A 24,527-nucleotide genomic window follows, 5' to 3' on the forward strand; every position below is an offset into this window, starting at 1 on the left:
GGGCGTCGAGCTTCCCATCCCCGATTTTGTTGACATGGTTGCGTCACCTCTGGGTTTCGTCTTCTTGAGTAGATGGTGAGGGACGAGAATCTCAAGTTCATGAGGAACAGAGACGTCTACAACAGCGACTACTTCAACTTCACGCTCTCGCTGGCCTCTGTCAATGCAGTACGTCTTTCGTGTTCTGGACTTTGTGCACTTCTGTGGATGCAATACGCTCGTGCAAAAAGTTTCTTGGGTTGAATGTGACATCCTTAGCCCTAATTTTCCCTGTTGCGTAAAAAAAATTCAAAAGAGTTGTCATTCAAAAAGAGTATCCAGTTTCCTGTAACTCACATTACCAATGGGTATTAACTATAATAATTAGCAATTGGCTATATATGATTCTCATAATATGAAAATATATTTGGAATATTTGGCACCTTTGTTACTGTATTAGCAAAAGAAAATGACTTCTGTGTCATTACTTTTTCCACAAAAATGTTGATTTCGTCGTGCTATGCTAACTTGGCTATGCGCTGGCATTTCATTTACTCCAATGTAGCAATGACAACAATTATTGGGGGACGGGCTTCATTTCACCACCGCATTTGTTGTTCTAGACCAAGCTGAAGCACGCCGATTACCAAGCCATGGCTAAAGAAAGTCTCCAACTGGCCGTCCATTTCCTCTTCCACACCTACCTCCACACCAAAAAGAAGCTGCGGTATGAACAAACACAAAGAGTATCTACACGAGCGGCCGCATTTATGTCACAATCTCTAACCTCCCGCACCCGACACAAACACGCAGTGTGGACACGGAGGAGTGGATGGCTACGGTGGAAGTCTTGCTGTCAAAAAGCAGCACCGCCTGCCAGTGGATGATTCAGTACCTGGTTGGACCAGAGGGGCGGGAGATGACCAGGTGCGACTTATGGCTCATTCTTATGTAATTATATGAATAACTGTAAAGACACTTGTTGGGGGGAAAGCATTTTTTTATGCCACCTTGTTTTTCTTTGGCTCAATGACACATTTTCTGACGTGAGCCTTATTTCCTTCCTGTAGGATTTGCCTGTTGGAGTGTAGCATGAGGGAAGTTCGGGTGGTGGTGGCCTCCATCCTGGAGAAGACCTTGGAGAGCGCGCTGCACTTTGCTGACCCGGGTCTAGACGGCCTGACCGACGGCCTGCTCTCGCTGCTGGACAAAGATGTTCCGGAAAACGTGAAGAATTGCTCACAGTACTTCAGCCTCTTCAGTAATTTCTCTCAAAAGGTAACGGAGGCAACGTAAGGCTGATTCGCACCATCCTGGTTTAAATACATGAATGAATGTGGATTTTTTAAATGTATTTCGTAATGCTTTGATACCATCCAAGTGCCAAGAACTATGTTAAGGTGAGGAGAGGACCTTCATTTAGACAAGCTACCACCCTGTCTCATAGAAAAGCAGTGCAATGCCGCCCTCTTGTGGCATCTGTAAGCAATTCTCAACCTTTTTCGGAGGCACAATGACTTACTGCTATGCATTTTCGCTCTTTGTGGCAGGGCACGCTTCTCTATAATCCCCAGAAAGATTGACAGGTTTTAACGGTACTTTACGAGTCACTTGGTCCAGTTCTCATTTTGAACGAATCAACTCTGGTCCTTGACCAGAAAGTTTTGCCCATCCTTGCTCCGTATCTCCTCTTCCATGTACAAAAAAAACAAAATGATGTTTTCTCACTCAGGGTGGTGACGCTTGTCAACTGTTGTTGAAACACTCGGCCTATCACCGGATGCTCCTTTTCCTTCTGGGACCCAATCGCCAAAACAACCAGGTAGACCTTTTTATTGTCATGAATTGCGGCTGCTAGCTTTCTACCTTTTTATATCCACTATTTTTTTTTCTCCACTTTGATCTGGTCCGCTTTGTGTCTCTGTAGAACCGGCGGTGGAGTCCGGCCCAGGCTCGGGAGTTTCTCCACCTTCATAGCACTCTGGCGCTCATCACAATGCACTCGGACCTCGATTCCCAGCGGACGCACGGTCAGGCACTGCCTCGCTCCGAACAGTCGTATTTACACCGCTTGCCCAATCCAGCTCATTTTGTTCCGTGTCCTCGTCCCCGGTGCAGCTCCAGACGGGTTCAGCCTGCGTGTCGGCAGCATCCCGTCCTCCGCGTCACTCCTGCCCCTCCATTCAGACATCCTGACAACCGTCTTCACCCCAGAGGGACAACCCTACCTTCTCGAGGTAATTTAAGGGGCTCATCCTTGGTCCGTGTGTTCACATCGCTAAAAACAAAGACATTCCGAAACAAAATTCAAGCGATTTGTCATCCTCCGTGTAGTTTCCTGGCAACTGAATTTTATATTCCCATATGTAATAAACCCCTCAGCATTTTTTTTCACAAATATATCAAATGTCTGTTTTGTGTCACTCCCTCGTGTTGCCCCCCCCACCTCCCACAAATATTTAACCCTTGTGTGCTCCAAATTAAAAAGGCCTTAAGTTACGCATTTTACAATTTTTGTAATGATGTATTTTGTGTTATAAAAACATTCTTTTTTTTTTTCAAACACTCAATGTTCAGAGGCATCTGTGCTATCCATACATATATAGTTTTTATTAGTTCTTTGGGATTTTTTATTCTTTATTTTTTGCAAAAGGAAAAAAGAAATTGTGTCTGGAGGTCCCATACCAGCCCTACTAACAATCCCGACCGGACGTGTTCATGTAAAATGCATTGGTTTGAAGCCTCCTGCAAAAAGGCAAACTCATTTGCGATCCTCTGGCGCCACCTAAAAGTTGCACAATTGGAATGACCTCAACCCAACAATGTGGCATGCATACGTCTGTCCAAGCGAAAACAAAGCGATTGACGTTAAAACCGCATGAAATGCATGTTTACACATTAGGTTTACGATGCATTCAAAAATATGAATTATAATGGGTCTCTATGGTGCAAAATGTGTAAATTGTAAAGATTAAGGTATCAAAACGTTTTTTTATTATTGCTGCAATGCCTGAGAATTATCAGCCGGTGACGTCATGAAATTTAGCCCATTTTAGAACCCCTCCCTAAGTTTCAGCTCTCTCGTGTTTTTCTGAATGCCTTTGCCTTCTATTCAAAGACATCATTTTACATTTATCGCAAGCGGTGCACTACGAGGGTTAAAGGGTTCTTCTTCGGCCCACATCTCAGCGGTTCTGGATTGTTTTGGCCAATGGGTCAACAGTGTAGTTTGTTTTTATGTTGTTGTTGTTTTGTTAACCAACATTTACTTTCTTGGCCTGGTGCCAATCTTTGTGCATTTATTTATTTGTTCATTTATTTAATAACCCAAATTACTCTCATAGCAAATGTGTCAAACCTTGCTGATTAAAAAAAATACTCCAAATATCAAAGGGTGGCCCATGTGTCAATTTTGGGGTCAAATTATTATTATTTTTTTATGTACAGGTATATATTTTTTTCAAATCATTATTATTTTTATTTTTTTTGGGGGGGGGGGCAAAATTCAAACTCCTTGGTCAACCTATTGTGTCCAAAATTCAATTCTTCTTTACCCATGTGTTTGACGCTTCGGGTAGTGTTTTTGTCCAATCCCACTAACTAACCAGCCAAGCAGATGCTACCTCTGTGTCCTTGTGAGAATTGAATGCCCTTGCGGACCTTCCAGGTGATGTTCGCCATGAGAGAGTTGTCGGGTCCCTTGACGCCGCTCATCGACATGGTGACCTACTGCTCCTACTGCAACGAGCCTTTCTCCTTGGGGATACTGCAGCTCCTCAAGGTAAACCGCCGCACAACCTTCCCATGTCGCCTGTCTTGATTTTAACCCATTGTGGACGGTTTGCGTCCCGGCAGACGCAGCTGGAGACGGCGCCGCCTCACGAGTTGAAGAACATCTTTCACATGCTGCAGGAGCTTCTGGTGAGTCGTCGGGCAACCTCGCGTGACACACGTGCGTGTCACTAACATGCTGATGAGCGTCAGTTGCTCTGGTTCAGGTCGTGGAGGATCCTCTGCAGTCCCAGAGGCTCAAGTATGCCTTTGAGTCGGAGAAAGGCCTGCTGGGTAAGTCACTGATCATCTCACCCCAAAGTGCTCACTATTAAAATTTAAAAAAAAATAGATTGATCCTATTTTGCCAACCTGCTTTGTTACCCTTCCTAGTTTATGGAGCTACATACATATAAAAACCTACTCTGATTTTTTTTTTTTAAAGCTGTCTGAAGCTCTGTCCCTTGCGTCCGCAGCTTTGATGCACCAGAGCAACAACGTGGACAGCAGACGTTGCTACCAGTGTGTGAAGTTCTTGGTCACGTTGGCCCAGAAGTTCGTAACAACCACAGTGATCCATTCATATCGATTCTATAAAGTACTGTATGTACAAGTAAGACAAAGCCCCCTTTTTTGCCACCAGGTGTGCTCCAGCCAAGGATTATTTCAAGGACCTGTCTGGTCACTGGAGCTGGGCAGTGCAGTGGCTCCAGAAGAAGGCACGTTGAGATGCATTTATATCTCATATATGGATATTAATTGTTTTACAATATTGCGATAATCATATTTGTTCCTCAGATGACCGAACATTATTGGACGCCGCAGAGTAACGTGTCCAATGAGACGTCCACCAATAAGAGCTTCCAGCGCACCATTTCGGCGCAGGTATGCACACGCTTGAATCCAAAGTTCTTGTGCAATTCAAAAGATAAGCAGCCACGACTGTACATTAAAGTGACGTGAAGGCAAACATTTAAAGATGCTCGACAACCTTGATGGCATGTATCTTGTTCAAGGCCAACTGTGAGGTTTCAGAATTTTCCAAAAGCACACTTCATATACCGTATTGGCCCGAATATGAGACGGCCCTGATTATAAGACGACCCCCCTCTTTTTCAAGACTCAAGTTTGAAAAAATACTTTTTGAACAGCAAATACATTTTTATACAGAAAATAATCACAGTACATCTGAAACAAATGATTATAACAATATATTTGAGAGTAAAAGCATGTAATTTTGCCTCACTCAAATCTTAATATCTGAACATTTAAATATGTAAATGTGCAATCACATTCGTAAATGAATGGGTTTTGGTTTTTGAAATGTAAATGACATCATAACTTCTCCTCAGCTGCCGGTTAACCTGGCCGATCTTCGATCCACTTTTCTCCAGATTGTCGCTAGGTTTCTCCATTTTGTGTTATCTCTTCTATTATTTCCTTCTCTTTTCTTTCTTACCGCTATTTTTTATTTTTCTTCTTCGTGCTACCGCTATTTTTATTTTTATTCTTCGTGGCAGGGGTTCACTTTGGCCTGTGGAGTCAAGTTCAGCATTCGCTTCATTGATATCTGGCGCCATCTAGCGTCGTGAATGGGTATAATGTCTAGACCCCGAATAGAAGACGACCACCACTTTTTCTTATTATTTTTCTTATTTCAATGCAAAAAACACCGTCTTATATTCGGGCCATTACGGTATTTGTATTTTGGTCTGAGACCAAGGTAGAACTTTTTTTAAAATCCACATTGCATTTACATTACAAAAATCTGGCTTTTCAAATAGGGTGTGTAGAGTTTTTACATGCATGGTAAAAAATGCATGTGTATGTGACACATGCACTGTACAGATGTAGCATATATTTTTCTGCATATGTACACATTCACGTGGCTGTGCGTGTGTGTGTGTATTTTAAAATGTGTTTTGCTGCCACCCTAACTCACGTGTTGGTGCATGTGAACCGTGAAGGACACGCTGGCTTACGCGACGGCCTTGTTGAACGAGAAGGAGCAGTCGGGCAGCAGCAACGGCTCCGACGGAAGCCCCGCCAACGAGAACGCCGAACGCAGCCTAAGACAGGTAAGTGTGTGCCGCTCGACTATGCCGTCACGTGGTCCAATCACACGCGCACAAGTTCGTGGAATGATACGCTTACACACTCACACACTCGGGAGGAAGGCAGCATGTAACTGGCAATTTTCTACCACCCACGACTGCAATTAGACTGACGAGGAGCCGCATTGTTCTTTTTCTGATGCCACATTTGTCACCGCAGCCAACTGAACTATATAAAATCAAAACACTAATGGCAAGATCACAAAACTGTATGAAAATTTGAGTGCAGCTAAAAAAAAAAAAAGCATTGGGAAATGCTTTATGTGCAGCCCGTGTACTTATCGTTTTCTTTTTGTTACCACACTCTCTCCTTGACAGGGCTCCGAATCTCCCATGATGCTCGGCGATTCCAAGAGCGACCTGGAGGATGTGGACCCTTAAGCTCTTTTGGGGTGGGATAAAACCCTGCGGGAAGGCGCGCGGGCCGAGCTCCACGCAGCCCCTCCACCCAATTTGGGGCATTTTTATTGGCCCGAGGACATGCGGGGGCGGGGGGGAAAGAAAAAAAAAAGCACGGCAATCGGAAGAACTTGACACAGAATAGAGGAAAACCATACGAATGACAAAAACTGAGAAAATCGTGAATTACTTCCATGGAGATGATTTAAAGGGCAGTTTGGATTAAAGAGGAAGCCAGCAATCTTCCTCCATCGATCGTCTTTTTACAGCAGGGGAGGGGTGGGCATTTTACCCTTTGTTTGTTGTTTTCCTCACACACACACACACTATCCATCCATCCATCCATTTTCAATACCGCTTATCCTGTCGCGGAGGGGTGCTGGAGCCTATCCCAGCTGACTTTGGGCGGAGCCTGAACTAACCAATCAGTCACAGAGCACATAGAGAGGGCACATATTGCCATTCACATCCACATTCACACCCTCACAGAGTGGGAACTGATCCCACGCTGCCCACACTCAAATCAGGCGCCGTGTACCGGTGCGTACACACACGCACACACACACGTCTGTTCCCATTTGTTGCGTAGATATCCAATGTTTTAAAAGTCCTTGAGAGTAACCTCCACACAATTGCGCATCTACACAAACGCGCGCACACGTACACACACAAGCACTTGCTTGGTATGAGGAGCTGGTATGGGGGGGGTCGTAAATATGCACTTTATTTGCCACGTTCAACACGCGCTTCCTCGAGAGCCTCCTCGCCTTTTTTGGTTTTCTCTGCTCATTTTAACAACACTATTACTACTACTCAGTACTGAGCGTCACTTCAAGTAACACACTTTTATGCGCTCACTTTTTTTTTTTTTTTTAACTCTCTCCACCACCTTTTCAGACTCGGATGCGAGCTTTATGCAAAAATCGCTCAAGAGAACAGAGGTGGGTGGGGGTTATTTGCAGATGCCAATGTCCCACGCACACACATACATACTCATAAATCACACAGTTACCTCTGCCATACTTTTATTTGCCTTTTTGTGTCTCTTGTGCCATCTAATATACACACACACACACACACGACGGAACGTGTAGCTTTGACTTGACTCAAATACACACACACACACATCATCTGCTATTTAATGCTAATATTACCTCTGCCAAGTTTTTATTTGCCTTTTTGTGTGTGTGTGTCTTTCATGCCGTCTTTAACACACACATCCACACAGGAAGGCAGATGTAAAAAAGCTGACTGTACAGTAACTCATCCAAGCGCCTGCTCGTAAACACACATTCATGTGACCTCGGCCATGCTTTTATTTGCCTTTTTGTCTTTGGTGCAGTCTTGAACACGCACACTGACACACACATACACACAAAGAAAAAACATGTAGCTTTCATTCGATCATACACACACGCGTGTAGCCCAGTTATCGGGAGTTCCGAAGTGCCTTAATCTCCCGATAACACTCCCCGCCCGCTGCCCAATATGTGTTTCTGTGCGTGTGTGTTTGGGGAAAGGCTTGACGGGTCGATGTTTACACGGCGAGGACCTAGGAAACAATTTGAATGGTCATGTGATCACAGACTTCCTAATGTGATGTGTGTGTGTTGGAGGGTGACTTAGAAAAAAAAAAAAAAAAAAAGTCCCCCCGCCCACCCCCCACTGTGTTGTTTTGTGAGCACTTCCTCTCACACGTTCAAAGGAAGAAAAAAAAACACGAGTCAATCTTTATTTTTAATGACAAGGAAGGGAGCGGGGTGATGTTGATAGGGGGGAGGCATCCATGATACATGCGTGTTTTACCGTCAGGTTTTTTTTTTGGGGGGGGGGGACGATCCACGATCTGCCATCACACGGTTTTTTTTGTGTGATCGTGTCTGTATCAAGCATGTTAAAACACTCGTTTTAATTTGTACGACAGTTTGATTACGGGGGGGTGGGGGGAGGGGCAGGGGGAGATTTGATATAAAATAAACTGGAATGCACAAGCTTTGTGTCAACTTTAGCTTTTTATTTGCAATTGTTCGTACGGCACTTTGATAACTAAATGTATGGTCCTTTATATTTGCCACATGTGTCGTCCTTATATGTGACGATTCTGCTGATCATTTTTGGTGCTCTCAAACTTAAACCATGTTTTTCGTTATATCTTAGCCTGATAGAGTATAATTGTCATTTTTGAACATTATCGGAAAACGAGATGTTTTTTTTTTAAAGAACTTCACGGTAGTCTAATAATTAATAATAAAGCACATGGCATGACTCGGAATTAGAAAACATTTTTTAACAACAAATCGTCCCAACAATAAATAAAACAATTATGTTTGAACTAAATAACAGAATAGTGAGGATCAAGCGGCTCGGATGATGAATGAATGAATGAATAAATAACAGAATTACCTCCATGAACTTGTTTAGTGTTAAAAAGCCACATGCTTAAAATCTTAAATGTTAATCAGGCCGACTCCAATCAAGTTGATTATGTTCCGCCTCCTCCAGGCCTCATCAAGCTTTCCATTTGATTGCATGCTGCTTGCTGCTGATTGGCACCATCTTTAGGTCCACATTTTTACACTCTTCTGTGGCGACAGCAGACGGTGTCACCCCACCTCTCCGGACTCAGTGGAGTCCGGGTCCAGCCCGGAGGACAGGAGCTGAGGAGCTGCGGTTCTGACACTCGGCACTCAAAGCCTAGAAGCAGGAAGGAAAATCATTTTTAAGCACATGCCTCCATACGTGTTCTATTGCACTTAATGATGCTACAATATAGAACAGTTTTTCAGGAAAATGATACACATTACTCCCAAACTTTTGGGGATAGTGGACTTTTGGGCAAAATTGCAGGATGAATATAAAATTCACTGTAACCTTTTACGGGTTGGTTGGTTCCGCTCTCTTCATTATGGGAAAAGTAATACAACCTCAAGTCAACCACTTTAAAGGTTATACAGTCATGAATTTTTTAGCTTCATCTTGAAATTCCTCCCAAAAGCACAACAAAACATTTTGTGAGTACAGTAATGTGTTTAACAAAGTAGTGATTAAAGTCTTGTTTACTTGTCATGTTGTTGACAGTATGCGGCACGGTGGCCATCGCATTTGGAGTGTTGAGACGATGTCGTCCCATAAGCGCACGAACGTCAATTATCCTGCTGGTGGAGTAGCGTAGCATCGCTTGAAGGACTTGCAGTGGCGATGCTTTCCGATTGGATGACAGGATCAAAGCTGCGATGCCTAATAATAATAATATTAAATATATATAATACAATAAAATAAACAGTAGAATGCAAAGCTAGGTTTTGATATTTGTTGTGTTGAGTTGGTTAGCTAGGTAATGAGTACATTTGTTTTTGACTTTAACTAATTGTAAATTTCCCCAGTGTGGGACAAATAAAGGATATCTTATATTAATAATTCAACTTGTTCTTTTCATGATTGTTTCACAATTTAATTAATTACAGTTATTGGTTGGTTAAGTAAGGAACCAATTTCCACAAAATATAGTTTACAGCCAGTTCAATTACAAGGTGCCTGACTGTAGCAGTGTCCCACCAGTGTTTGTCAGCTGACACCCACTTAGTAATGCTCATTGCGGCCACCTGCAGGATTGGAGTGGAACTTTGCGTAATGGTCAAACTGATGACGTCACAAACCAGCCACGTGCGCTGCCGCCTGCGACGTTCCGCTGTGGGCCGTGAAACAGGTGTCGCATTCACTGCTCGCGCTGATGATGTCATCACCAGGCGCAAACAGGTTGACGCACCGCCCAAAGTTAGTGCCGCCAGATCCTAGCGCCACACGCCGGTTCGAAACGTCGACCGCTCCCACCGTGATCACCTACGCAAAGAAGATGTGAAACGGACAAGATTTACCCCCCTAGGCCTCTTGAGGCCACCTCGCCCGTTGGTGTCCCGACTTGGCGTCACCTCAGGTTCGGACGCCGGTGAGTAGAAGCAAGCGTCATCTTTGTAGTTCCCGGCTGCAGCGACGACCACGGCGCCGCTGGCCACCAGCTTCCGACTGGCCAGGTTCAGCGAGCGGCTGAAGGCACCGACAAAAGGCAGCAACACGACGACTGGACTCCCGTTTGCGGTGGCCCGGATGTACTCCAAGCCTGACCACAAATAAAAAAAGAGGAGCAAGTGGCACCCTCCATCCATCTATGTTACTTTACTATGAATAATGCGCATGCATGTATGTATTATTTACTTTTTAAAATGTATTTTGCAAAAAACAACAACAAAATCTAACATCCAGGGGGAATGTTGTACAAGTCTATATATTTTAAACAATTGTTTGTTTAAAAAAAAATCTTTATTCATTCATATTATTTCCCCTAATAAAAGGATACCAGCAAATCGGGGAAATGCATTATAGTTAGTACAGAGAATAATTTGCATATTTTTCAGGTGATTTTAGGGTGTGTATATATTCAGGGGTGTCTTATACTGTACTGGGCAAATGACGTCATCGTATTTTCTCCATCGTGCAGCGGCGTGTGACGCATTGCTATGAATTTATTTCAAAGAAGCCTCACCCGCCAGAGCACCTGATACGGACCCCTTTCCGTGACAATTGAGCACTCGCACCAAGTGGATGCCCGCACCTCGGGCCACGCCCGAGTCCGCCCCGCTTACCACACTTGCAACATGTGTGCTGTGAGCGCTACACCGGCTAACCTGGAGAAACGCAAAAAAAAAGTTTTAATTGTGTATGGATTAAGAATAATTACACACTGTTACCTCATTTACCTACTGATGTCTCAGCATGCGATATATGACCAGAGAAATGCATTACGTGTGCGTGTGTGTGTGCGCCTGTATTATACTTTGACTCCATCTTCTTCCGGAATTTCATTGAAGTCTGTAGCGACCACTCGTCCTTTCAGCTCTCTGTGAGAAGCCCTAATGCTGCCATCCATCAGATAAACTTCCATCTTGCCTCCATCATCTGCAAGTACAAATTCTTCAGTGTGCGCGTGTGTGTGTGTGCGTGTGCGTGTGTCAGAGATGTGTTCCTCGAGCCGATCCTTGGGCTCGAGGACCGAGGGGCGGTCCTTGGTCCTCGGCCTTGGCCTCGGAGTCAAGTCCTTGGTCCTTGGCCTTGGCCTCGGCCTCGGAAAATTTCTCAAGTCCTTGGCCTTGGCCTTGGCCTCGGGTTGCCGGTCCTTGGACACAACACTGGCGTGTGTGTGTGTGCGTGTGTGTGACAAAGGGGACAACACACTGGGCGGAGTGTACGTTGTGTTTTCCCTGGTGCCGCCATGTAAGTCATTGTTGAGGCTCCAGGGGGCGCTCTGGGCAAAGACGAACGAGTCCTCCTCCACGTACTGGACATGAGGGAGCTTCAGTGCCTGAACACACACAAACAAAGTATGTCGAGTAGAACGGTTTTTTTTTCGCCGCAAGAAACGAATCACGTCGCTGTATGTGAATTATACGCTAACACTGTTCAAAGATGAATTTGTCTGCTTCAAACCAAAATTGACAACTCCAGGTATGAGCCTTTTGTGATTTTTTTTGTGAGGCCTGTCGTGATGACAAATTTTGCATCAATCTGTGAAAGTGGTGTTAAAGGCTGCTTTTTTCTTACTTTCAAGCCCTGAAATTTGTCCAAAATGGCTGCTTCGAACCAAAATGTCCAAATTCCCGTTCATTTTTATGAATGGGTCCTCGAGAAATTTGTTTTGATAGACATGTCCATCCAAATTCATGCCGATCGATGAAACGAATGTTGCAATCGAACTTTTAAAAAAATACATTTTGAGCACTGAAATTCTCTCCAAAATGATCGGTTCAAACAAAATGTCCAACTTCTTGTTCAATTTTGGGCATAGGTCCTTAAGACTTTTTCGTGTGCCATGTTATGACAGACTTGTCCACCAAATACTATGTTAATCTGGGGCTAATTATTATGATTGTATTTGGGGGGGCGGTGGAAATTTTTGAGACCCATAAACGCAACACTTTTCTAGTTTTCCTACTAAATTCAACCAAATATCACTATTCTAATATTTGGATCCATTTTTTTCCATCTCTCTGACATCCGTCTTTTTTCCCCAACACTGCAGTGTGCGTGCTGTTCCTGCCATTGTCACATTGTCAAATGGACGAGAAGTCCTTTGGGGGAACTGGAATATACTTGCTATGCAACACACTTGCAAGCGAGGTCCTAACATAGAGTCAGCCCAGCAATAGTGACCAAAATGTTTCCAATTGTTTGCGCCTCGACAAAAAGTCTGCACGACTCGAATCGCGATCCCAAATTAAGGCGTTACCAGTTGGATGACATCACTGCTCATTTTGACCAGGAAGCCTCGCAGAGCCCCCGAGAAGAAGAAGAAGGTGCGAAGGACCTCGACTTGGTGGCCCCTCCTGGCCGCGGTGCTCCTCAGCTTCCTGATGTTCCTGTGCACATCGCCCTCGCCATGCAGGATCACCATGTAACGACCCGGCACCCGCCACGCCACCTTGGAGGAGGTAACAGTCAAGGTCCATTTAGGACTTTTGATTTCGTACAAAAACATGCAGTAGAGTTTTACAATTAATATAATCGTCATTATAAACATTTTACTCCTGCTAATAATAATAATGAGAGATGTTCAATACCACATATTTGCCATACAGAGAGTGGTATTTACCCTTTGAGTACTCACCAATATGGTGTACCGATCGATACCTGAGGTACTTTTGATATACTGTATAAAATTTCATCGAACATGAGGCTGATGATGTGACAAACTGCCGGAGTAAAGCGGCAACTGCTGCCTTGGACGACTGACATGATGTCAGATTTTTATTTTTATTTTTTTTTACCTGAAGTACCCATAAGTACACGATACCTTTAAATACGGCCGGTATTGGCCCGATACAGTTACCTGTTCCACCATCCCCAACAATCATAATAGTTTAAATATTAGTATATAACACTAATAATAATGAAGAAAAATAGTAAATTAACATTTTTATATTTTTAAACATCCATGATCCAAACATCCAAAAATAATCAAATGGAGAGAAATAAATCAGAATAATTAATAATCATAATAACTGCAGGAAAATATAACACTATTTAAAATAATGATATTAACTTGAAAAATAAAAAATGTAAAAATAACGCTCAAATCAAAAAGTGATCTTTTGAATTCTGAAATGTAATAAATATTAAATAAATAATAAAATCGATGGGCAGGTAAAAGTGGATCGAAAAGAATACTGCTAAAATGGAGTTATAAAAATAATTGTTGATAAAAAATGAAGACGTAATGATGAATTGTTTTAATAATTGTTGCCCTTTAGGAGTTATTAGTTTAATTTTTATATACCAATACAAGAGCTAATATGTCCCCAAATATATTAGTAACACCATTTAAAAAAATAAACATTCAACAAAAACAATTAAGATTGAAAGTGTAAAAAAGAAAGAAATAGTTACCCTGACGATGAGTATTAATAAACAAAAGATATAGAAAAGAACAATTACAGATCCAATAATGAGAATAAATACATCTACTTTTTTGAAGTTAAAGCACTTATTAAAGGTGAAGCTTAATATGCAAATGATTTGGATGCACGTTTGAGCGGCTTACCTTGTTGCATAGTAGAAATTCGGCGGCGGGTTCGGTTCTGGTCCCGTTTATCCCCTGGATCACAGGTGCCGAGACTTGGAGAGTCCGGCCGTGCGCGCTCACCACCCAACACGCGCAAAAACACAGCCAGCCAACCGTGGCTTCCATTCCACCGTCGCACGACTCAACTGTAGTCTAGTCGCTTTTGCTTTCTTGTGCGACCCCAAATCCCCCCCACCACCACACACACACACACACACCCGCTCCAACACCCCCCCCCCCGCCCCCAAATTGGAGGTCGGTACCAGTGACGTCGGCTGTCATTCAAATTATCTCTCTTGATCTATCACAGTACAGTAATCCACTGATACAAGTATGCCCCCTCGTGGTCGGGAGTAGCATGGTAGCTGAAATAAGACCAATAAATGGAGTACTGGAAACGATTACAAAATATATATTTCATACAAATTATTGCCACGTGACACTCTTTGAGTAACAAAAAAATATCACTTTCCCAAAACGATAATGGTCAGTTTGGGTGTGCTTAATGTTATGGCCGGTGGATCAAGGCCAGCTCCAATGACGTCACAGCATGGGGAGCGCGGGGCAGCTGTTGTGCCGCTTAATGGGTGCATTTGCTTCCCTTTCATCAAAATAAAAAGAGACACAGATGACAACTTCATCGAGATTTGAAAAATAAAAACACAGCCTACAATACGACTGAATCTATTTGAAATATATAAACTATATATATAAAATATGCATTAATAAGTATATGATATATTAACATGCCGTATATCATCATGTAAAATGTTCGCATGCATCGGAGAGAACGCACACCTTTGTGAGCGTGTGTGTGTGTGCGTGTGTGTATACCTCTCATGTTGTCGAATGCATGCTACATCCTCCAGGTTCTTATCCCACATCCCAGGAGCGAGAACAACCTAATACACGCACACACGCCACTGTCAACAAAATCACCCTCGCAGTTGCCGCTGAACCAACCTTGGGGTAACACTGGCACACGCTCCACACGGTCCCGACTAGAACCATGGCACCACCCAGGGCACACATGGTGGCGTAGACGTGAGGCCTCTCCTTGATCATGATGAAGAGGCCCATGGTCACCACGCACCAGCCGGCCACGATTAGCCCGTATCGGTACGGTTTTCCTTCCACCATGGCCCCGTGACACTCGAGCTTGAGAGGTATGTGTGTGTGTGTGTGTGTGTGTGTGTCGAGGAGGAGGAGGAAGGTGGTTGACGTTCCACTCTGCTGCTTATTAAAGCCCAAAGACAAGCAAGGCCAGGAGGGTTGGGTTTTGATCGGTCACCTTGGTCCCAGAGTCATAATCGTGTGGGATATTTCATTCGTACGTTCTTATTTATTGACATGTGTTTTCAGCAGGTCTGTTAGTTTTCATTTTATTTTGGGAAACTGCTCCATTTTGTTGTTTATTAGTTGGAGTATTTTATTACATATTATATCAAAAGAGTGTTTGTAGGATGCAAGACAACAGTTGCAAACGAACACACTTCAAACGAACTGCAAACGTAAACGGTAAAAAAAAATATGATTTTTTTTTAAAGCGGTTTGGGGACTTTTGAGTGTAGTTGTTGACCGAGGTAGAAATCTAAAATTACGTGCTGTCTTCTTTAAAAATGTCAAATAAACCAAGAAATGACATCAGCACGAACAAATGTGTGGCGAAGGTTTTATAGAACGCAATTGTGCGAAACAGCCAAGACGACAACAACAACAAATCGAGGATAACAGTCAATCGAGCAATCTCCAGATACCGTGAAACAATGCCCCCTAGCGGCCGTCAGTAACATGAGAGATAACATGAGAGCCATCTGATCGAATACCTTGAGGTGACGTCACGGCGATAAAATTGGTCAAAGCATCACACGTATTATATCAATCTCCGGGTACAATTTAAAATACGCCCGTAAGCAGTGTCAGTGCATTCCGATTGGACTCTGACTCTTATTTTTCATGGTGTGGAGGCCATTGAATAATTTGATTGCCGATGCCTCATCACAAATAGTAGTCTTGCCGTCTAATAATCCGAAAAATGGAATGGTGCATTGTTTGCTTCAACAAATAAACACCTGACCTCTAATACAACCCTCCAGTTGTTTCAGATCTTACACAAAAAAACATTCCATTCCCTCGATTCGTAATCTTCAGATGCCTCGCCTCCAATAAACACCTCCTTTCCACTTTCACTCAGACTACACGGGAAAATATTGTAATTCCGAGATGAATAGCATTTTGTCGAACAGACCGCTCACCTCAATTTAGCCCCTCCTATCTTGGCGCTGATGTCATCTAATGATCTGATTGGGGCAGCATCCCCCTCTTGCAGGGTCCTGCATGAAAGGCAAACGTGAATCATTTTGGATGTTTTTCTGTTTGTTTTTTTTTGCTATGACTCTGATGTGCTAATTTTTACAGGGTCTCCGTGTTAAAAGAGACTCAACATGAAGGCACTTAGTGCTCAGGGAATGCTTTGTTAAATCCAAGAAGTGCCGTGCGGCCACAGTAGTTGGTCACGTAATTCAAGCAAGCCAATCAAGTTGACGCTTTTTTCCTTTTGAAGAAAGTCCTCGGCCCCACTTAAAAGGCACCGCGATAAAAAGTGAGACGGCTTGCGCACACGGCGATAAAAGTCCAAACATCAGAGCTGCTCGCCGCCACCGTTTTCTTGGATCTTCATCACTGCGTCGTAGGACGGGGGTGGTTCCATGGTCCAGGGGGGCGGAGTTGACGGGAGCACCGGTTCCAGGGCCGTTTCTGGACCCGCTTCGCGCTCCGGTGCGCCACCGACGGAGTCTGTCGACATCTCCCGACGGATTCGGTCCAACCTCCTGAAACGGGCGACAAGATGGACGGGAGGTGAGGCGTCTGTTCGATGTTGTCCAGGACAGCACATTTTCATTGTATTATTATTATTATTATTTTGGATCCAATAAAGCTCTGCATGGTGAAAAACAGCGTCATTGTGTAAATGGTGCCTCGGGTAAAACATCTGGGAGATTTAACGCAGAGCACAGCACAGATTGTTTGAAGTGTTTGACCACAGACCACGTCCATGGAGAGCGTCAAGCTTCGCGCGCGACGTGGTCCGATAATCAAGCCATAAAACTGCCGCCTTCTTATTTTCACTGTCATCTTCCGAAGGCCACGAAGCACGTCGCTACCGCGTGACGAACTACACACACACACACACACACACACACGCCCCGTAATGACAATTACAAAATAAAGTACACTTCAGCATCAGATCCCCAAAAATTATACTCTTGCTGCAAGGGTCGCGGGCGGTTTGGGGGGGGGGGGCGTTGGTTCTGGAGCCTATCCCGGCAGTAGGCGGGGGACACCCTGAACCGGTTTTCCAGCCAATCGCAGGGCACACAAAGACCAACAACCATCCGCGCTCACACTCACACCGAGGGACAATTTAGAGTGTTGCATTCGCCTCTAAAACTAAAATACAACCCCCCCCCCCAAATGCAGATAGTAGCCAGCGGTCTATTTGAACGCCTCCTATTTATCTCCTCAGGATTTCAGCTCCCTATAGGAAAACAGGGTAAATAATGGATGAGGTCTGCTTTGTGTTTGCTTACAGGAGCTCTGGCAGAGGTATTTGTGCTGGAGAGCGCCCTTTAAGTTATTATTAGAAGACTGATGCTAACGTGTCAATGTCTTTGCAGCACACACACACACACACACACACACACACTCACTCTCTCGCTCTCTCACCCTCTCAATGCAGGGACACCAGGTCAATGTAATCAATGAATATGATTATCGCCGTAAAAGCAGAATTGACAATCAGTGGTTAGTCACTCCTGTCATTTTACATGATTTATTCTTTTTAATATGTATTTCCCGTCTTTATGATGAATAAAACTATTTTTTACCAATGTCTTGACTCAATAGTACCAATTTTAGCGTCGGTGGAGCAACACACGTAGACACATTAGACATGTATTCTTTATCCTCTATAAAAAAACGGCATTGTTTGGAGAATTACTTTTTACCCTTATCTGAGTCATATAACTTAAACTGATTCGACCAGATACTTTTACCGTGGTGCAATTTTCGACATGCAGTATTCGAAAGTACACGTGACGCCATGCCTAATTTTCCTATCAAAGCTGTCTGTCTTTTTACCTTTGGATGGCCAGCGACTGCTGCGGGCTGAAACGCGTGCCCGTGCGCGGGTGCAGTAGGAAATGTCCCGGCACCGCCGCCTGCAGGTTCTTCATGGCCATGCACAGCCCGCTCACCAGCAGGCCCACGCCCCCCATGCCCAGGGAGAGCCCCATGACGGGCGCATAAAAGCTGGGCAGGGGCGCGCACAGGGCCACCAACCCGCCGGCCCCCATCAGCAGCACGCCCAGGAGGAGCAGCGCGCCGTAGGGCAGCGGCATCGCCTCCGTCCCGCTCCTCCTCGCCTTCCTCCGGGAGTCCTCAGCCAGTCTGCTGCGGAGACGCGTGCGCTTCTTCAAGCATCTCGTCGAGGGTAAAACACTCCCATGCCGCCGCCGCCGCCTCCTCCTCCTGGTTTAGGGGGAGAAGATCCCGCGTGTCGTCGCCTGGAGGGTGAACATTTCCGCCTTTGCGTCGAGGGTTGGCGGCGTGGGAGAGACACGGTAGCCGGGGAACTCTGGTCTGCTTTGTGGTTGCAGCGGAGAGGAAGTGTTTTTTTTTTTTTTTTTTTTTTTACACGAGGAGGGCTTTTCTGTGACGAGCTCCGGGTGGGCTGGACATTGTCACCGTGCGTGTTTGTTGAACCTTTTAGACTGTCCTCAACGATGTTAACACTTCCCAAAACGGAATGAAAATAGTAGACGTTGTGTTGACTTGTTGGGTTATCTCGTCGTAACGTGAAGCTGAAGTTAATATGTGACAATTAGACGTGATAGCAAGATATTGTTGCCCCCCCCCCCCCCCCCCCGGCCCCCTTCTCCCGATTTGTCACAAATACAACAACTTCCCGCTTTGGACACAAGGGGGCAGTATACGACAGAAAGTCTCACACTCATACGCACACCATACTTGGAAATGTGTACTGTGAATACGGCTCGGCTCATCGCAGAGGATAAAGAATAGATGACCGAGTATTTATATCGCATGCGTTGCAGTCTTATCTGCGTTTCGTTTTCCCATTACGTTTTTAAGAACAAAACTATGTGATTGATTTAAACGCACAATGTGTAATTCTTGTTATGGTATATGTTTACGTGGACGGTAATTTTCAGTGTGTGTGTGTGTGTGTGCGTACACACTCATGTACATATTCACACACACATTTATGCACTTTGTTTGGACAGGTTTGCCTTTTTCAGAGGCTACATTTATGCAGACGTGAGGCGGCGGCGTTCGTCACGACTTTGTTTGGACTGATTGTCAGAATGAGTCTTCATGCTTGGTGGATATGCCCCATAAACTTTATGTAAATAGCCGAAATCAACCTGCACGTTTTCAACACCGCAATGTTAACCATGTCATGTGTGATATTTCAATCTTATTTGTAACCATAACAGAAGAGCATGTGGAATTTCATTCCACATACCGTAGTTATATATTACATTTTCATATCAACATGACTGTCTTGTGTGGTCTTCAGTATTCATGGTCAATGGAGAAGCACAAATATAATTATGCTCAAAATATTACAAAGCAATATCTAAAAATACAAAGGTATTACAACAACAACAAAATGGGGGCCGGGGGGACTAATTTGAAAAAGTACTGGAATATTGCAGCAAAAATAACCATACGCTGGACTAAAACGTATAAATAATAACATTCATTCATTCATTCATTCATCTTCCTAACCGCTTGATCCTCACTAGGGTCGCGGGGGGTGCTGGAGCCTATCCCAGCTGTCTCCGGGCAGTAGGCAGGGGACACCCTGAATCGGTTGCCAGCCAATCGCAGGGCACACAGAGACGAACAACCATTCGCACTCACACTCACACCTAGGGATAAATAATAACATTGATCTAAAAATATTTATTTCATAAGATATAAAAGAAAAAAATTAAAAAAAATATCAGAAAAATATAGGCAATAATACAATTTGTAAGAAAAAAAATCAATTTAAAAAACAGTCAGAAATAAGCCATGTCTCGTCACAATGCGTTGAAGCAGTGGGGTTGTCCTTAACTGTACTACTCGGTAGCAACCAGCAGAGGGAGCAATCAAGTCAGTTCCCAAACTACTGTCGTCGGGTGACAGAAATTTTGGAGCGTGACCATTTTGAACTGAAAAAAACATCTCCTAAGAATAGATTTTGCTGTAATATAATTTGAATGTTTCAAAAGAGCAATGTATTCGATTTTCTGTATTTTGTTGTTGTTGAAATAAAAACTAGCATGACATAATATACTATCACGTCGCATAATATAGTGTAAAAATAAGACAGCCCGCAGTTGCGCCCTAAATCACCAATTTATTCACGCGATATGAATACAATCACACACTTACTCTCTCTCACCTCACACACACACACACACACACGCACGCATACACCATATTGAAAGTCTGTTGCATGAGTCTTTTATCTGTTGTCTTGCATTATGAACCCTTAAAAGCATGCATATGCAGGGATACTCCTATCCAAATAAACGAAATGCATCATATATAGTCATCATCATCAATGTCACCGTCAGACATCAAACATACAAATGTCATTCAAATACAACCGACAAGAAAATGTAGGAAATGAATAGAATCACTAAGTACTAACAACCAAAAAAAAAAAAAAAAAAAAAACAGAAATCCAAAATACAGAAAAAGTGATACATGGTGTGCATGATAAGCGCCTGAAATCTGATGGTCATTTTTATTCCTTTGCAATAAAAATAGTCTAAATAAATAGAAATATATGAATACAAATACACAAATGGCACAAACATATCGTTTTTCAAATTAAAAAAATACACTCAAATATGTATAGCAATCAGTCTAAAAGAATAAAATCTGAAATGATTATTATTAAATAAAACATATAACTAGCTATCTATCGATCGATCTCTCGCTCTCTCTCTCTGTCTCTCTCTCTCTCTATATATATATATGTAAATATATATATACCATGTATACATTAATAACATTCTATTAATATTTAATTGTAATCATTTAATAATATGTTCGAAACGGAAAACAATATGCATGGTGTTCAGTGTTTTGAAAAACTCCACATGTGACTTTGTTATGGTCCAATAAAAGCTGAAATTGTAGTTGGGGTCAAGTTGAGGCACTTAAAGTAGTGGCAGAGTTGACACAAGTTCGAATGTGATTGCCTTTTTCTGAATACTGCCAAATCCCAGTTATGAGTCCGTGCAAGTCAATTACCTTCTTGAAAAGAGGAGGAGAAAAAAAATCAATTCCGTTGTACAGGTTATACAGACGGTATCCGTAATGGTGGAAAAGGTTTTGAAATAATTTATCCAGGTCTCGTTTCTGACACCACAATAACCTGCCATTTGAACTTGGTGGGAGCGGGGTGGTGGTGGTGGGGGGGGGGGGGGGGTAGACTTTCTGTATTCACTGTATGCCTCCGAAAACATGCAAATTGTGTTCGTCGAAGACTCTTGAATTGTGCATAGGTTTGAGTGGGAGTAGTTTTTGTCTATATGCTCCCTGCGATTGACTGGCGAACTGTTCAAGGGGGTCCCTGCCTCTCTCCACCCAAAGTGATCCGGGCAAGGCTCCATCTTACCCATGATGTCACCCCTAATGAAGATACAGTAAGTGCAGTCGAAAATGGATGTGTGGATGTCTCTCTTTTTTTTTTAAACCTCAAAGCTGATCTCTCTGGAGCGTCCGAACAGCGGCTCGGTGGCCAGGTGCGTGTCGGAGTAGGCGCGGCGCAGGTGCGTGGAGCTACATGTGGTTTTGATGGCCACCTCGTAGGGAGGCGGTGGTCCCAGCCAGGGCGGGGGGTGCGGCGGTGGGCTGAAGCCGCCGGGTTCCATGGGGGGATAATCGAAGTCCTCGCTGCGAGCGCCTTGTCTTTGGCAATCCAGAGTCCTATATGGGAACAGAACAAATGCACTATTATCTCCTGTGCCTCATCGTTCTGAGGTTCGGGGTGTTCAGGTTTTCCTGGTGATCAGTACGGTATAGCATGTTTGAGAGACTTGTATCAGACTAGCATCCAAACAAACCACAGCCTCAAATGAATAAATAGATACGATATGCTACTTATGAGCTGTGCTGAGCGAATGGCCATGCTTTCCATTACCACGCGCCATGTAGGGATGTCTGTTAGACAGTTTTCGTCTACTAAATATCCGCAGCACAACCCGGAAATGCGTGGACCAGTCTGTGTCTGCTGATCGCGCCACAGGGCCGGTTAATAAGAGCAACTAACAGACTGTGACAACCGGTGAGTGGACTAATTTCTGGTCTTTAAATCCGAAAGCTGCTAAATCCAGGTCCATTGAATCAAAGTTCCTCCGTATGTGCCCTGACATTGCCTGGCCAGGGTGTATCAAAGTCAGCTAATGGCGGTTCCAGCCAGGGTCCAACATTAACAGTGGCCCGATGGCCCTGGGCCAATATGGCAAAGTTGGCCACCTTACAGACACTGACCTGATCAGGCAGTACACATTTCATAAACAGATACGATGAAATCAACACATTCTTGGTTTTTACTCCAAATACAGTATTTTGTGTTGTACCCCCCTCGAACTAACAGTCCCACACCATGTAAAATGATTCAGAAACATTTTAACGTTGTACCGTTTGACAAATACATTATTCTACCGGTACTATTAAATTTGTGTTGTCCCTTTTAACCGCTGTACTCAAAGAAGCACTTCAAGATAGTTCCTTGGCGCCAAGATACCACAAGATTGCACCACGGCTAGACTTTGTCTTGGCCTGAGCACAAAATCTTTTGTTCACAACAGAAGTCAAAGATTATTTGCGGCAAAAATTCGTGGGCCGCATAAAATGGCGTGAAGGGCCAAATCTTGCCCACGGGCCTTGAATTTGACACCATTGCTCAACAACTAAAGCCACTTCCTTAATGGTTAAAAAAAATCGGTTTCCAAACTCACCCTGGCAGAAACACCGACTGGGACTCTGGGAAGCGATTGCCGTCATGCGCAAAGAGGGCATGGCTGCTGTAGCCGGCGTATTCATTGTAAGGGTAGTGAGGGCAGTCGGGGTCAAACTCCTGCTGGTTGTAGTTGGAGGTGCTCTTGCTGTTCATGGCCCAGAAGAGCCCCAGGATGAGCATGACCACCCCCAGCACCACGCAGCACAGGGAGAAGGGCTGCAAGCGGCTCTGTGACGAGGCCAGGAAGGCGGTGGAGCCGCCAGTCACGATGAGGAAGGCGCCGATGAAAATGGCACCGTGGTGCAGGGACGGCATCCTCCCGACTGTGAGGTCAGCGCAGAGGCCGAACGAACGGTGTCACTCGGGTCCAGATGGGATGGGGCTCCCCATGTGCTTGGAAGGTGATCAGACATCCACGTATTCCTTCAAGAAATCCAGAAAAATAAAACCCTCTCACTTTTTCATCCTCGTGAGTGGAAAAAGTGGAAGAAGAGGTGAAGCTCCAGGTTTGGGAAAGGTGCTCGAAGTGAGCTTTTTGATGTGAAATGGAGGACTTGTTTGCAGAGCGGGCTGCTGTGGACAAGCTGCGTGTTTGTCATCGCAGCAGATGGACAAGAAGACCAAAGAGCCCATTAAGAAATCTTTACTGGCGCCCCACCCTCCTCTGTCTAATGTGTCTGAAGCGTACCACTTTAGTGTACGTGTGTGTGAGTGTGTGTGTGTGTGTATTCAGGAAAATGATGACATGGAAACTGGGTTTCTGCGTGTGACATCAATTACAGAAACGACAGCATGTGTGGTAACAATTCCAATAACATGATGATGGCCACAAACAATACATACAGGGTGTTCACAAAGTCTATTAAAAAAGTGGTGGCATATGTGAATCAGATTTATTCACAGATTCCACCGATTTTTAAAAAATGTGCTTTTAATGAATGTGTTCAATTGTAAAGAGATTTTATGAGTACCCTTTACATTGTTCGCCTACTGTATATGCTCACTAGATAATGACAACATAATGGACATTTTAGGATTGCTTTAACTTAATAAGTATGGAACTGTACTTGGAATTGACGTCGTGATTAGATTGATAGATAAGCAATTACAAAAATTAAAAACAGACGTTGTATGTTGGTAAGTTAAGTAATATCAAATGACGTTGAATTATGCTACAGTAGCATTTTCACTATGAGTGTAAAGGTGTAGTATTAACAATGTATTGATTAATTGTAATACAGTAGGCCTGTATCCAATATGTACATTGTATACATGCATGTGATGCATGTATACAATAGGTACCGTATATTGCACATGGAAACTTGAGAAACAGTAAAATACAAAAAAAAATCTAGTACCAAACATTGAGTGCAGTGAGAGCTAAGAATACGGTAAAAATATACATGTACGTATGTTAATATTCACAAAATTAATCGTATATATTATACGCATAGAAACGTTGTAGTGTCCAATATATTTATCACAATAAGAGGAGAATCAACATATGAAAAAAAAGGGATGCTATTAAAATGCAGTACAATAATAACACCACCCCCCCCAAAAAAAAAACATTTATATTAGTTCTTGAATTTACGTTCAGTACGTA

At 43.7% G+C, this 24,527-nt stretch overlaps 5 protein-coding genes and 1 long non-coding RNA gene across 7 annotated transcripts in view; 2 read left to right on the forward strand and 4 right to left on the reverse strand.

Annotated features, from left to right (window-relative positions):
- Window positions 1–7,343, forward strand: part of usp24 (ubiquitin specific peptidase 24) — a 31,221-nt gene extending 23,878 nt beyond the window's left edge. For both annotated transcript variants that reach the window (XM_052073149.1, XM_052073150.1), the window contains 15 exons: window positions 73–168; window positions 603–706; window positions 793–906; window positions 1,050–1,257; window positions 1,712–1,801; window positions 1,907–2,009; window positions 2,098–2,216; window positions 3,647–3,760; window positions 3,835–3,900; window positions 3,978–4,044; window positions 4,227–4,305; window positions 4,394–4,469; window positions 4,549–4,635; window positions 5,718–5,828; window positions 6,183–7,343. In XM_052073149.1, coding sequence (XP_051929109.1) covers window positions 73–168; window positions 603–706; window positions 793–906; window positions 1,050–1,257; window positions 1,712–1,801; window positions 1,907–2,009; window positions 2,098–2,216; window positions 3,647–3,760; window positions 3,835–3,900; window positions 3,978–4,044; window positions 4,227–4,305; window positions 4,394–4,469; window positions 4,549–4,635; window positions 5,718–5,828; window positions 6,183–6,245 — 1,497 coding nt within the window. In that variant the 3' untranslated portion in view covers window positions 6,246–7,343. The remainder of the gene's footprint in view (window positions 1–72; window positions 169–602; window positions 707–792; window positions 907–1,049; window positions 1,258–1,711; window positions 1,802–1,906; window positions 2,010–2,097; window positions 2,217–3,646; window positions 3,761–3,834; window positions 3,901–3,977; window positions 4,045–4,226; window positions 4,306–4,393; window positions 4,470–4,548; window positions 4,636–5,717; window positions 5,829–6,182) is intronic.
- Window positions 7,344–8,656: 1,313 nt separating this feature from the next.
- Window positions 8,657–14,064, reverse strand: pcsk9 (proprotein convertase subtilisin/kexin type 9). The gene is made up of 9 exons (XM_052073186.1): window positions 13,855–14,064; window positions 12,544–12,735; window positions 11,493–11,619; window positions 11,095–11,216; window positions 10,804–10,945; window positions 10,193–10,380; window positions 9,920–10,103; window positions 9,324–9,500; window positions 8,657–8,957 (listed from the first exon to the last, which is right to left on the reverse strand). Exons 1-9 carry the CDS (start codon window positions 13,999–14,001, stop codon window positions 8,836–8,838), a joined length of 1,401 nt encoding a protein of 466 aa, XP_051929146.1. The 5' UTR covers window positions 14,002–14,064; the 3' UTR covers window positions 8,657–8,835.
- A 207-nt stretch (window positions 14,065–14,271) lies between these two features.
- On the reverse strand, window positions 14,272–15,386 carry bsnd (barttin CLCNK type accessory subunit beta). Its single transcript, XM_052073215.1, has 3 exons — window positions 14,839–15,386; window positions 14,710–14,777; window positions 14,272–14,476 (listed from the first exon to the last, which is right to left on the reverse strand). Exons 1-3 carry the CDS (start codon window positions 15,013–15,015, stop codon window positions 14,419–14,421), a joined length of 303 nt encoding a protein of 100 aa, XP_051929175.1. The 5' UTR covers window positions 15,016–15,386; the 3' UTR covers window positions 14,272–14,418.
- Window positions 15,387–15,533: 147 nt separating this feature from the next.
- Window positions 15,534–18,325, reverse strand: si:dkeyp-51f12.3 (uncharacterized protein LOC107988041 homolog). Its single transcript, XM_052073214.1, has 2 exons — window positions 18,016–18,325; window positions 15,534–16,706 (listed from the first exon to the last, which is right to left on the reverse strand). The coding sequence occupies exons 1-2, from the start codon at window positions 18,273–18,275 to the stop codon at window positions 16,517–16,519; spliced, it is 450 nt and encodes a 149-aa protein (XP_051929174.1). The 5' UTR covers window positions 18,276–18,325; the 3' UTR covers window positions 15,534–16,516.
- A 213-nt stretch (window positions 18,326–18,538) lies between these two features.
- Window positions 18,539–20,722, forward strand: LOC127605591 (uncharacterized). Its single transcript, XR_007963620.1, has 2 exons — window positions 18,539–19,641; window positions 19,834–20,722. It is a non-coding gene; the product is annotated as an uncharacterized LOC127605591 (long non-coding RNA).
- A 921-nt stretch (window positions 20,723–21,643) lies between these two features.
- si:dkeyp-51f12.2 (uncharacterized protein LOC100151460 homolog) lies at window positions 21,644–24,408 on the reverse strand. Its single transcript, XM_052073210.1, has 2 exons — window positions 22,920–24,408; window positions 21,644–21,885 (listed from the first exon to the last, which is right to left on the reverse strand). The coding sequence occupies exons 1-2, from the start codon at window positions 23,234–23,236 to the stop codon at window positions 21,648–21,650; spliced, it is 555 nt and encodes a 184-aa protein (XP_051929170.1). The 5' UTR covers window positions 23,237–24,408; the 3' UTR covers window positions 21,644–21,647.
- Window positions 24,409–24,527: the final 119 nt, after the last annotated feature.

The sequence above is a fragment of the Hippocampus zosterae genome, chromosome 8 (assembly GCF_025434085.1).
Source record: "Hippocampus zosterae strain Florida chromosome 8, ASM2543408v3, whole genome shotgun sequence".
In the NCBI taxonomy this organism is placed as follows: domain Eukaryota; kingdom Metazoa; phylum Chordata; class Actinopteri; order Syngnathiformes; family Syngnathidae; genus Hippocampus; species Hippocampus zosterae.